The sequence below is a fragment of the Argiope bruennichi genome, chromosome 1, assembly GCF_947563725.1.
Source record: "Argiope bruennichi chromosome 1, qqArgBrue1.1, whole genome shotgun sequence".
NCBI classification, from domain to species: Eukaryota; Metazoa; Arthropoda; class Arachnida; order Araneae; family Araneidae; genus Argiope; species Argiope bruennichi.
Genome location: NC_079151.1, coordinates 79356155 through 79370084, shown reverse-complemented (window position 1 = coordinate 79370084; position 13930 = coordinate 79356155). Strand labels below are relative to the sequence as shown.

General features: G+C 28.8%; 1 protein-coding gene across 2 annotated transcripts in view; it reads right to left on the bottom strand.

Annotated features, from left to right (window-relative positions):
* The window catches only part of LOC129981047 (cell adhesion molecule Dscam2-like), a 268212-nt gene that overhangs the window by 97691 nt on the left and 156591 nt on the right, over positions 1-13930 (bottom strand). For both annotated transcript variants that reach the window (XM_056091664.1, XM_056091674.1), the window contains exons 7-9: positions 5456-5734; positions 4398-4498; positions 3981-4287 (exon numbers count right to left, since the gene is read on the bottom strand). In XM_056091664.1, the coding sequence (XP_055947639.1) occupies positions 3981-4287; positions 4398-4498; positions 5456-5734 (687 nt within the window). The remainder of the gene's footprint in view (positions 1-3980; positions 4288-4397; positions 4499-5455; positions 5735-13930) is intronic.

Genomic DNA, 13930 nt, shown 5'->3' with positions numbered 1-13930 from the left:
AAAAATATATCTAAGTATTTATATATTTAAAGTATTAAAAAGTATTAAACTAAAGAACTAAAGTATTAAAATATCTAAGTATTTAAAAAAAATATTTTCAGTTTGAATTTTTTTTTTATTTCTATTTGATAACTGACTTCAGCACATGATATTGTTTTCAAAACATTTCAGAGAAACATTTAAAGTAATTTATTCTATTGAACCTTATTTGAAACTTCTACTCCGTCTGTTACTTTCATTTTATTGATTTTAAATCTAACAACTATCTTATAATAATAGAAACAGTAGCTCACATTTTTTAGCTCAAAAAGAAGTTTCTAATTACAGTTGTGGATAAAAAGAGCTACAAAGTACAAAAATTATTAATAAATGATAGCTAAAACAAAATAAAGGAAAATTATTCCCAGTAATAACACCATTTAAAAATATTTTAAATTATAATATTCATTATTATATGGAGTATATTCACAAACATTTTGATTCCAGTTTGATACAAATGCCATGACATCCTTTATAATTATTAGATTTTACATTAAACAAGCGATAATTAAATAAAAAACTCAAAAATTAATTAATTTGCAGGAAATAGCTATTTTGATTAATTTTAAGATACATGCATCTATTAAATTATAAATTCCATGGCACTTTAGCATTATGATGCAAAATCGAAATGATATATTCAAACAAATGCCGAATTTTTATTATTATTATTATTATTTTGCTGCAACCTTAGGCAAATTCATGTCTGTATAACGCTGCAACACATTAATTATGTAAATCCAAATCTTGTATCAGAAATAAGTCGTAGAGATTATATATCATCAAAAATGTTAAAAGGAATCCCAAAAATTAAAATGCAAATATTTTTATTATAAGAACTGACAAAATGCAAGAATTTATTCATACAGAAATAATATCCATTGTTAATATTCAATTCCATTTACAAAGTTTCGAGAAAATGTATTTCGTGACAATCTCATTAAAATTTTAGAGGATTCGTTACTGAGTGTATATCAAAATTTGCATTTAAGCAAAGTAATAATGCATATTTATTATACATCTTTTGTTCGGCTCTTCACATAGTCATTCCTATGAATATTTCAGAAAACCGAAAATGGGTTTGATAATGTGTGCAGAATTTTTACTACACGAAAACGCTGCTGAATTTTCATGTAGGAAAATAAACAGTTTTGTATCCTATATAAATACATTACAAAGTTTGCATATTGATTAATGCTCATTTCTTTTGATAACTTTCTTTTCTATCTCATTTTTATAAATTTATTACTAATAGATATAAGATTTCTTTCTCAAATTTATATCTTTTTGTTACTTTCTCGTATATATAGTATAGAGAAATTATGGTAATCGTCAAAAAATTGAAACTCGAGATTTTGATGAATCTTCATATTTTAAAACTGCTTGGATTCGAAAAACACAAATCGTCTGCCTGTCTGTTTGAGATAAAGATAATTGAAAATCACTTTGAACCTAGACGTTTGAAATTTGGTATATAATCTTTATACCAAATTTAGAAAATTTCTATCAAAATTTGAACAAAATCTGTTCAGAAGAGGTCCTTTTGTCCTGTTGTTCGAATATAAGTAACACGATAATTACTAAACGAAGAAAGTTAGAAAGGTGAAATTAGGTAAATAGATTTAAAATCTTTAGTGTAGACATCTGTCAAATTTTGAGCCAAAGCCAAAAAAGGGTTGGTTATCTGTCGGTCTGTACTTTCAGAAATATGTAAATGCAGTAAATCAGAAACACAATGACTAAAATATAACAAATTTGGTATGGAATTTTGTGACTACAAGTGCAGTTTTTCGTCAAACATTGGTTTCATTCCGTTGGGAAAAACGAGTCTAAAACTCGCATTCGAGTTCGGGCTACTATTAGCCGCCTGCAAGAGAAACATTTTAAATTTTTTCCAAAGGTTGATATCTCGTAACTGTTGTACGCCAAAGCTATGTAAGACATTCTCTGGGATGACAAGTTTATTGGAGGATATGCTCGACAGTTTGGGTGAGCCACTCCCGCTGGATTTAAATAAATACTGAAATTATGTATATTATCTATTTTACATATTGGAACTATTTTATTCACCATACAATTTAGTTTTCAGAAGGGGTATAATATGTGAATCTTGGCAATTCGTAAGGTAATATCTACTGCATCTTTTTTATGTATCGCGTTCTTTTTTTATGGAACATCAACTTTTATTACGTATATCTTGGATGCTTATTTAAAAAATAAACTAAATTTCGAATTTTTTTTAAATCGAAATTTAGCCCATATCTAATATATGGATTTTAATCGCCCATATCTAATATATGGATCCATATCCACTATCCGTATCTAATATATAGATAGTTCATTTTTTAAGGTAATGAATTAACAATCATTGAATATTTTTATCTATTTAACTATTTATCAACATCTGTATCTATCTGTCAATCTATACGGCTTAAATATAGTGTTAATTATTGTAAACTGACTCAAAGTAGGTATTCCATTGGCAAATTTATATGTACAAAAATAAAAAAAAAAATAAAAACATTGCAAGAGCAGAATATCTAGATATAAATATAGATAGAGATAAGCATTTGTTTGGCTTAATATAAATCTAAAATTTTTGGCCATTTTGGATGAACTTTGGCACATGTGCAATTTAAAATAAAAGGAAAGTCGTTTTTAAACTTTCAAAGTCCAAGAGTTAGTCAAAAAAATATATATTAAATAAAAATTGAAATATCTCGTAAAAATAATTTTACACTATCTTAATCGCAAGAAATCACAATTTTAGATATATAAATTTCAGTTATTTTAATTTTAATATAAATAAAATTGACTTGAACAATGCTCTTATCATTATGATGGGTCACCATTCATTGAACCATTCAATCGTACTTTTATTAATATTAAAATTAACATAAAATTACTTCGGCGTTTACACCGAAGTAGTATTTTCATTTCGCCTTTTAATTGGTAGCATGTCCAATTTTTTTTTTAAAATTACAAGCAGTATTTTATAGTAGATGGGAGCTATTCAATTTATATTTTGTAGTCTTTTTGATTAGATGAATGCGAAATTAATAGTTTGACATTCAGAAAATATTGTTGTCCCGGAAGAACAAGTTGGTCTCCAAACGTGGCTTGACTTTAATGATAATAAAGATGGATGTGTGTATATTCGTGTGAGATTATATGTACTGGTGCTCTATAAGCTAACCCGTTGCCAAGAAATACTAAGTTTGATATTTATTTTCTTTGGAAAATGATAATACGCACCTAGGAAGGAAATGTTTGAAATTTCAAATATAATTAATTAAAAATTAGGTGAATTTTCGAAATTTTTCCGCGTTTTTTCTAAAAATATTACTACACGAAAACGAATATCACACCATTTCAAAATTTTTTTTTAAAAAAAGTATTTTTTAAGATAATTGCCTTTTTATTGATGAAAGATTTTAATAGACGCGTGCAATTTTTTTTCCGAATTTTGGCAACAATAAATTGTTATTGCTCTAATTCAAACAGTATTCATTGCTTAATAAGATGTTTACTCACGTGGTCTCCTTCTACGGCTTAGGTCTAAAGACTCCGTTTCATATTGCTATTATTTAATTAATATATTATATTTTATAAGAGAAGTGAGCAAATGTAACATTACAATATGTGAAAGTTGGAAGATAGATGAATTGCAATTTTAAATTTTATCATGGGACTAAACACCATTAGGAAAACTCATATACACAATGAAAAGAACATATATATTAAGCAATTAAAATAACACGACTTTAAAATCTGCCAATTTCAGGGCATCAGTTTCATCTAAAAGATTTAGCTGAATTTAAATATGGGCAGTGTCTAGTGATATTGAATATAACCGATATCTAGAGATGTAAATATCTATTGATATTCCAGGTGAATTAATTGTTAGCCGAGGATAACTAGTGAATAATAAATTATCTTACCTTTCATCCAAATGACAGTTTCAATTGGATACCCAGAAATCGAACACTTCAGAACTGTTGTTTGTCCAGCCACTACGCTAACGTTGGGCATGGGTCTCACGAAAGGAGGACCATACACATCGATTCGCGCTGTATGACGGACACTAGACACAGCGTTTTCAGCAGAGCAAGTATATTCACCGCCGTCTTCTACATGAATATCTGTCACATTTACATAGCTCATGACATGACCGTCCGATGTGACATAATCGCCAACTCTAAATCGTATAGCATCGGGTATGCTGACGTCGTCTAGAAACCAAGTTACCTGTAATATAAAGTATCGATATTAATTCGATTCTTAAAAATATTATTCGATTTGGGTAAAAGTACTTGGTACCTTACAAAATAGCATTCTAATGTTTAATATCTACTTACTTGTGGAAGAGGATTGCCTGATGCAGAACATCTCAATGATACTGAAGATCCAGGGCGAACAGCTTCTCCTGAAAACGTGGCTAGAAGCACTGGAGCAACATCTGGACAGGAAAAATATTTCAATTAAAATTTGACATAATGAGCTATAAAGGTTTAATTATTTTACAAATAATTTCATGAATGTATAATACTCATTGAAGCCAAATTCAAATCGGCATATGTAATTTTTATGACCAGCGAGAATGATTGAATATTAATAAGGAGAAAACTTCAAAGAAATACAGATTTTATGTATATAAGTAGAAAATAATTTAATTTATATAGACATAACACACATAGTAAAGCATAAAAATTTTTTTATCATCAAAAAAATTATTAATAGTCATGTATTTTTTTTTCATTTTAATCACATATTCAAATGATATTTCATAAGATTTTTTAACCCTTATCCCCTTATCGTGGCAAGATTGTTTTTTTTAAAGAAAAGCAAAAAAAAAAAAAAATGTATGTAGGTAGTTATACATTTTATATAGTATATTATACATACAACTTTATAAAAATTATTTTATAGTAATAGTATATTTTTATAAAGTTGTATGTATGGTATACTATACAAAACGAACATAAGGGTTAAACTTCAGGATTTACTTTCAGAAAAATAATTCTGGTGTGTATTGATACGATGTTTAAAATCCAAAGCTTGAAGTTTCTTTTGGATTCTTAAATTAATTAAATTTTCAAGTAGCTATTATTTTTGCAAAAGTAAAATTAAATAATTAATTATACCAATTTAGTAGAATTAGCCTTTGAAATTTAAGTTTTTATTAAGTTTTAATTAATTAAATTTTAATTTTAATTAATTAATTTATTTATTTTTAATTTTTAATTAACTAATATTTAATTCTAATTAAATGTTTAATTGCACTTTTAATTAACTGTAAGAAACAAATGATAAGCACCGGCAATTAAAAAAATTGAAACTAACATCTAAAATACAAACAAACATTGTTAATTCATTCAAACTAAGGTGACATCAAATAAAACTATTAGGTGCTCACCTCCCAATTTAAGCTCTGCAGTACTTTGAGCTGATTCGAAATCATTGAACGCGAAGCACTGATACATGCCTTTGTCCTCTCTTTGAACGATCGGAATGTGGAGAACATCGCGTGAGAGAAGGACCACTCGTCCCCCGCCATAGAAATCCTCAATGGGCCTTTGATCTTTCACCCAGTTTAAAGACCTGATTGGACGACCGGACACTGTACAATTAAAGGTGGCCGATCGACCTACGTCCACAATCTGTCTTTGTGGTGTGACGTACACAGAGAGGGGAGCTGCAAATAAGATTTGTATGAGTTATCGGCTTTGGCAACAACATTCAAATTGGATGAATAAGCAAGCGAATATAACTGCAGCAGACATTGGAGCTCAAAATCAAATTATGCCCTCCAGTGATTAATTGAAGCATTTAATCCATTTGGGCTCAGTCACTGGTTTAACAAAATAAATGAGAAAAGTTGCATGAGCAATTTGTCACAATTAATCATAATATAAAAGATTTATATAAATGAAAACATAAAATTTCAATTATTTCAAAATATTATTAGAATCATTTTGGAGATCCGGAATAAAACGAGAAAAGAACATTATATTTTTCTTGAGTGATTCTATAAAATGTTTATAAATATTTCATTAGTTTAGATAAAATATTATTCAAAATATAAATTGATATGAATTTTACGAATATCGAGATTATTTGATAAATTTATAATAATTTATAATGTTTTATTAAAATACCATTTCTTTACAGATATAGATAAATGAGTCAGATGCTTCGATTTATAACTAATCTTTATTTGCCTGAAGCTAATTTACCTAGCTTTTCTGATCTTGAGACCTTTCAATGTTTAATTACTTTAATCTAAAATTTACATTTAAATAATGCATCATAATATTCAAAATCCTATCATCATTCATAACATATTTAAATTAAATTCCACTTTGTTCGGAATAATTGATATATTAAAAACATATTTAAATATTTAAAAAAAATGTCTCACAACTCCAAATATTATTTATTATCAGAAAATTATCCTGACAGTTAGTAATACGCTTCATTCTGAAAAGAACAAAATTATTACGTGAAAAGAAATAAATGGTAATTATATATGCAAGGAAATGGAGACTTAATTGCATTGGCAAAATTTTTTAATGAACTAATTCGCAAACAATGTATTTTGCGTTTTGCATCGAATTACCAAATGTTTTTAGTGATTTCTAATTAAATCGATGTAATAAAAATAACTTGAAGATAAAAAATCACTCGACCACACTTTAAGAATGTGTTTATTCCTAACCTTCTTTTATACACTGAAATAACGATTAAAAGTCCCAAATAGAATGTTTCATCTAATAAGGAACCTTGCACTTTTCTACTCGGTTTTAAATTATCTTAATTTAATATATATTCTCAAAGAGTAAACTATTCTTAGAATGATTTTATGCGCTTGAAGAATATTCCTGTTCAATAATATATAAATGAATACTTAATTACAATGTACTTCTACAAAGTTACCAATTAGATCTTCAGATTTAGTGTATTCCCATTCAAGTCTAGTTTGAGTTAAATTAAAGTCCTCTTCGATACTTCACAATCCCATGGAGAATTCAGCCGAAATTCGATTTATGCAGGTATTTCGAACCAACTCCATTATCTATTCCTGCTAAATATTATCTCTCCGAGTATTCCATTCTCAGAGCTTGTATAACATTTCACCTTTCAAGAGGCTTCCGCTGATTGTTCTGTCTTCAGATAATTCAGAACGGCATACGTCGTAATTACTTAAAGCAAGGTCTATTATGAACCCATTTGCAATTGAAGATGTGTATTAGAGACTACCAGAAAGCATCAGAGAAGAGCAAATTGTAAAATTAACATTATAAGGCGCATGCGTAGGCAATCATATTCCAAAACAATGCATGGATTTGACATTTCCAAAATGGATAATTTGTTTTCTCCCATTTAGAGATAAAATTTTGCTAAGAAAAATATATTGAATTAATCTTAAATTATCAACATGAAAGCACATTTAAGATATATTTGGACTACAAATTTTTTATAATACATAAATTAACTCAAATTTATTTATTCAATAACTAAATAAATTGTTCATGTCTGCATGCTGAATGAAACGAAATGGAATAAAATGTTTTCCAGGTTGAAAATTCAAATCAAGTGGGAATTCATTATGAAATTTTTAAAATCGGTTCTAATCTTGAGATTTGAAGAATTTCTTTGATATGATTTCCATTTAATAGCAGGTAAATATTTACTTAATTTTGGAAATTTAAAAAAAAAAAACTATTGTTTTTCCAATAATAGATTACATTGTGGCACTGAATTTCAAATAGTTTTATTGTTTCCTCAAATATTTCATCATAATAAAGCTAAGGAAGAAGGACTCTGAAGTACCTGTGTGTTTACAATATAAATGCCAGTTATAGATAAAGTTATAATACTTCGAAAATTAGAAGTTATATGAAGCAGATATTTACATTTTAATAACGCTATGATGTTATGGAATTGCTTCTTTTAGGAAGGGCAATGCGCGCTATAAGCAGAGCTTAATTAAAATAATCAAAGTAATACAGCTTTAATATTAACCAATTTGGTTGAATCATGTTCTTGAAATTACATCTAAATGATTTTTCTAAAATTAAAAGCGAGAAATTTTTCAGATGAATCAGCTAGTCCCCTGATGCACCTTGTATATAAATATTTTATAATAGAACGTCATCCAATAATCACAACTTCTCATAAAATTGTACCATTTGAATTGCCTACAATTTCAACATTAATTTTGTCAGTAATGGAAAAAAAAATTGGAAAATTGAACAGATAATTGCAGGAATGCCGAAAAAGAAAAAAATATTTGCTTGTGTGCTTTCATATAGAATGCCATATTTCAATTACAAGGAATTTTTGGATATTCTGATGATTTGTGCTGTATTTAATAGTGTCCTAGTTCTAAAAGAGTGCATATGTCGTTTCCCGAACTCCGGGCATCTTCATAGGGAGTATGTTTAGAGGTAATAAACTACAGCTACCCTTTATTTCTGGAGAGGAACAGGAATGATAAGATGCCATGAATGCGGCGAAGTAATTAGCATTTATAGTTAATTTTAAAGTACGAAGAGACAGTCTAAAAATCATCATTCCAAATCCGACAATACTGTGCGATTCCCCCGACCTAGCCAGAGGTGAAGCGGGAAACTTGATAGGACCGCCGAAGAGCAACCCCACCTAGCACAAAGGAACAAACTACACTTGACATTGGATCCTTACAAACAATAAATAACTCTCAAGAGAAAACGCATATTAGTATAGAAAAGAATTTAAAAAATATATTATATATTAAGTTGTGAAGCATTAAAAATGCATAAAATACATTGAATGAGTGTTAGTTTTTTACATTAGGAGAGAGATAAATGCAAGAGATTTGACAAAATGACTCTAATAGAAGATTTAATGACTGGAATTTTTTTTAAAAAATTCTTGGACTTCAAGAGACATCCAATTTTTTGGCCACCTGAGTCTGTGTTTTCGCCATAGTGCACAGACTTTGATCACGTGATTTATAGATCCTTCTTTGGTGCCACACTGACAAGTCGAACTTCGGTCCAAAACAGACAATACAAAGAATAATTCAATGTAATAACTGGCATTCATGCAGTGTTCGGGTGTTCATGGACTGATATAAAAGTTATATGGGCATTACACGATCGACGTCTATCGAATTTTATAATCTGCCCTTTTTAAAGTACAATCATATCCTCATTCTAGAGAAATGCAGTTTGGACAGACAATGTTGCTTTAATCGAGATAGAAACATTAATCATCAAAACTATCGCTTTCGGAACGGTAAAATTCCATTCTTCAAATAACAGATCTATCCTTAGGGGAAATTTTCTATAAATATATTGTATGGCATTTTCAGAAACTCTTTAATTGGTTTCCTTTCGTAGAATAATAGGTTGAATGTCTACCAATATATTCAATTAATTTTGATTGACATTATATCTGAAATAAGAGGTGGATTTGACTTTGGCAGTATACGCCTATAGATATTTACCGACGAATTCAGAAAGCTTATATTTAAGTAACAAATGATTAACTTGATTGCTTATATGAAAGTATTATTAAAAAAATGCAGTTTTGTATAAATGTGAAAGTTATTCACTCTGAGAAGTTTCTAAACACATCAATTAATGTAGTATTATAAAATTTAATGAAAGTTAATAAATGCGTTATTGATTCTGTGCATTTAATGATCTTTTGTGACATTTATACTATCTCTGAAAATGAATACTCTGAATTACTATCTCATGAAAATTCATTCCATTCATATAAATTTTGTCTGGTTGGCTACTCGATTCTAATAAAATCAATGACTCCAAAATTCAAAATGCTAGATTGATGGAATTTAGCAGGCAAATTTATTATCAAGAACATTGATACTTTTTAAATTCATTAAACATTTGATTGTCCGTCTTCCGGTACTTCGCATGCATGTAAACGCTCGAACGCATAAACATAAAGACTTAAATCAAAAATCAATGAAATTCAGTATGTTATGTTGTGACTATAACTATAATGCTGTGTCAAATTTTGGTGTCAATCAGTCTCCAAAAAGGAATCCAAAAGATATAGCTTTGCTAAATATTCATTTACAATGCAAGATTTACATCAAAGGTATATATTTCGTAACTGCCTTTCATCAATTATATACAAGAAATTCAGGGTCTTAATCAAGGTCCAAAATTCTATGTAAAGGAGGAGCGGTAAGACAATCATTAAAGAGTTTGTGACATTTTTTTTCCCTGAAATAAAGCACCCCCTCCCCCACAGGTTTAAAACTAATGTTGTAAGATTTATGCTTTACGTTTTAATTTAAATAAGGATGGGCTGCGAGTTTTTGCTCTCGAGTGAGTAATATTTCATTATGTTTAATTCGCGTCCATATATAGTTCATAACTGAGATTGATTTGTTATAAATTTTATTTTTGTCAGTTTTACAATTTTATTAGTACCAACTATTTTCTTAGAATTTTTGTATCTTTTTGTTACTTTCTTCTGTACGTAAGTATACAAAGAAAAAGTATTGTAGTGGTCAAAAAATTCCAATTCGAGATTTTGACCAATCTTCACATATTAGATCTTCCTGAAATGGAAAAAAAATTTGGTATTAAGTCTTCCTATTAGTCTGTCTATGCATGTAATAATATAAAAAAAGTTTCGAGATAAACATATGGAATTTGATATACGGAATTAACATCAAATTTGTAGATTTCTACAAATGTTGAAGAATATTCGTTTAGAAGAAGTGTGTCTATTCGGATTCTGAGTATTGATTAACTGAATATAGATAACTGCAAGCGTAAGGAGCACTTTATTGGTGAATAATTATATAAAAAAGTTTTTATTTAGTCAGGTTATTTAAACTATTTCATTAAAGCTTTGTACAGCACACTAGTTACATGTTTTTTTTCTTAAATATCATAACTTCTTTTGTGTGTCAGTGATTTTCTTTCTACTATTTCTTAAGATGAATTCATATAATCATATTATTTACTTCCTTGTTTAAAAGTAACACAATTCAAAGCATGCTCATATATTTCGAAAACTTCGGAAAATAAGGATTTGATTTTTAAAGCAAAAATTTTACCGATCATGGATATGAAAATGTGTTTATAATTAACGATTTTTAGATCCATATAAAATTTAATTGGAAAAAGTTTCTAATATTCTTTCTTCTGATGAATATTAGATTCCTTCTTCCTTCTAATTTCTCATTCATCAAGAACTTAATTTAGTGTTAGAAGAAAAATTCTAAGAAACCTTCCCTGCCGTAAAAGTAATCAACCACAATGAATTTATTTCACACAAACATTAATTTAATCGTATTTACTGGATTCTTAATTAGCATATTTAAAATCTCGCAACATGCTAATTAGTTTCTGGAAGCTTTATAATAAATAATCTTCAAGGGAAAATTGAATATATAATTACATTAGTTTAAAAAAAATAATAATCCCTGACATTTGTGATTATTCCCTTCTTAACGAAGCAACCAAACAAAAAGAGCTTTTGATAACAAGTTCAAATTCAAGCTGGGGACAAACAGTGTTTTAGAAGATTGCTCCAAGCCCTTTGTTTACATCCCAAGAGTGAGCACGTTTCAGAATTCCTTATGAATTGTTTTCTGTTCTTTTATGAAAATCATGAATATCAAATGTGGAATTTAAGTTAATTAAAGAAATATGTAATAAATTCCTTTCAGATGCTGCCTGCTGATTCTTGAGAAGGTTAGATGAAAAGTATTATTCTTTATTAAGCATGAATTCTGAGTATGGGATTTTGTATATTTCAAAAATAAATATTATCCCATTTTCATTATTAATTTATCAATTAAATCCAATTAAATTGCAGAAAATGATATAAGAAATTATACGATAGATTTTCTTCGCTTAAATTTCATTATATCACTACTTGAATTGGAATGACTGTATGAAATTTTAGCTTAACGTTCTGGTAGAAAAAGGATTTTTATTAAGGTTCTTAATTTTACAATAGCGTATGGAATTGAATATTATGCTAATAAAATAATTTCATGAGCTCTAATTTGAAAGGATTTGTGAAGTTTTAATCGCGTATCAAGAAAGAAACGAAAAGAAAATTGAAACAAATTCATTTTCTTTTTCTCGTGTTTAAAACTCTTCAGAACTAATATATATAAAATATTACTTTTTTGTACATCTTAATAGCATGCGATTGACTTTATTCCCTTTATGTTTCTTTCTGGAAAATTATCGGAGTTAAACAGCATTGTTGGTTTTTTAAATTAGGAATAATTCCTGTTTCTTAAAACAAGCTTTAGGAATGTTATATACTTAAAAAAGTATCACAATTTTTAACAAACATCTACAAAATATTTGTTTCGTCCTTAATCCTAATCTATCTTATTCTAACATTATCTTTCCTGTAAATCGTAACAGATATTAAACTTTGTACAACATGCAAGTATTTTCCGCCCTATAAACGATAGCACATAAAAGGCAGTACATTTAAAAAACAAATTTTGAAATGAAGTGAGAAATGACAATGTTTTAGTTACTCATTTCAATTACTGGTCAAAAATATTGCAAATATTGCAAAATATTGCAAAAAATATTGAGAAATTTCACGTTTTTTCAAGAATTCTCTCCTAGAACTAATACTTTTTTTTTCGTTTAAAGTGATATTTTCTAGTATAAATGTGGTGGAGAAGTTTCAAGCTATTGTACCATCCATTGTGAAGCAATCGTATATAACGATTGTGTTATCCTGGTAGCTTATTATAAAAAAATAATCACTCCAACTGCAAAGGATTTTATTTCGTTTGTTGCACTGTCAAAGTACATTCTATTTTCAATTTAAACTGTTAATTACTTTTTAAAATGTGCGAAGTTATTAATTTAATGCATCAAGAAATCATTTCAAATATCAGGATTGCTCATCAGTGTGACTGCAGTGAGTTGACAGTTTCACGCCTCATAAAGAGATTCAAAACCAAAGGAACCGTCGATAAAAAGCCTCGAAGTGGTCGTCCGAGGTTATCTTCTAAGTGTGCTGATACTACATAGACACTATTATGCCGTAAAAATAGATTTGCAAGAGAATGAAATGAGTCCCACTCTGTCATTGCCAGTTCCAGAACAGTTCGCAGGAGGACCTGCGAAGCTGGTTACCTACTACAAGTACCTAGAAAAAAACCCAGTACTGACGGAAGGAATGTGGAAAACACTTTTGAAGTGGGCCAAGGTACACAAAAATCGGAGTATTTCGGAATGCAGAAAAATTTTATTCAATGACGAAAGTCACTTTTCTTTAAATTCTGACAAGCTTGGCCATGTTTTGCGTAAAGCAAAGGAGAGCATGAGGCAATAATGTCTGATTCATACATCAAAACACACAGAAAATATAATGGGGGGGGTGTCATGTTATATCAGTCAACTGAACAACTTCATTTTGTACAGGGAACGATGAATGGTGACATGTATGTTGGTGTGATGAAGGATCAATTGCTTCGTAGTGCTTGTGGCATGTTCCCAAGTAAAAAAATGGATATTTCAGCAAGATCTAGCACCCTTCCATACATGTAATGTATGGAAGGGTGCTAGATGGTGCTTTTGGAAGGGTGCTTCCAAAAATGTAAGAGAAACTTTAAAATTAATTTTAAATTTCATCTCAATTCAGTTCTGACCTGTATATCGAAACATTCATTATTTTAGGTTAAGACTGCTTTGCAAAACATGGTATTTCCTTGCATGGCTAGGAAATTCACCAGATTTACACCCCATTGGGTATTTGTGGAGAATTATGGGGAAACAAATAACTGAGTAAGCATCCCAGTAGAAAACGAAAACTTCATGAAAGAATAATTAAAATTTGGTACCATGAAATACTGTAAGAAGTGTAGCAAAACCGTATA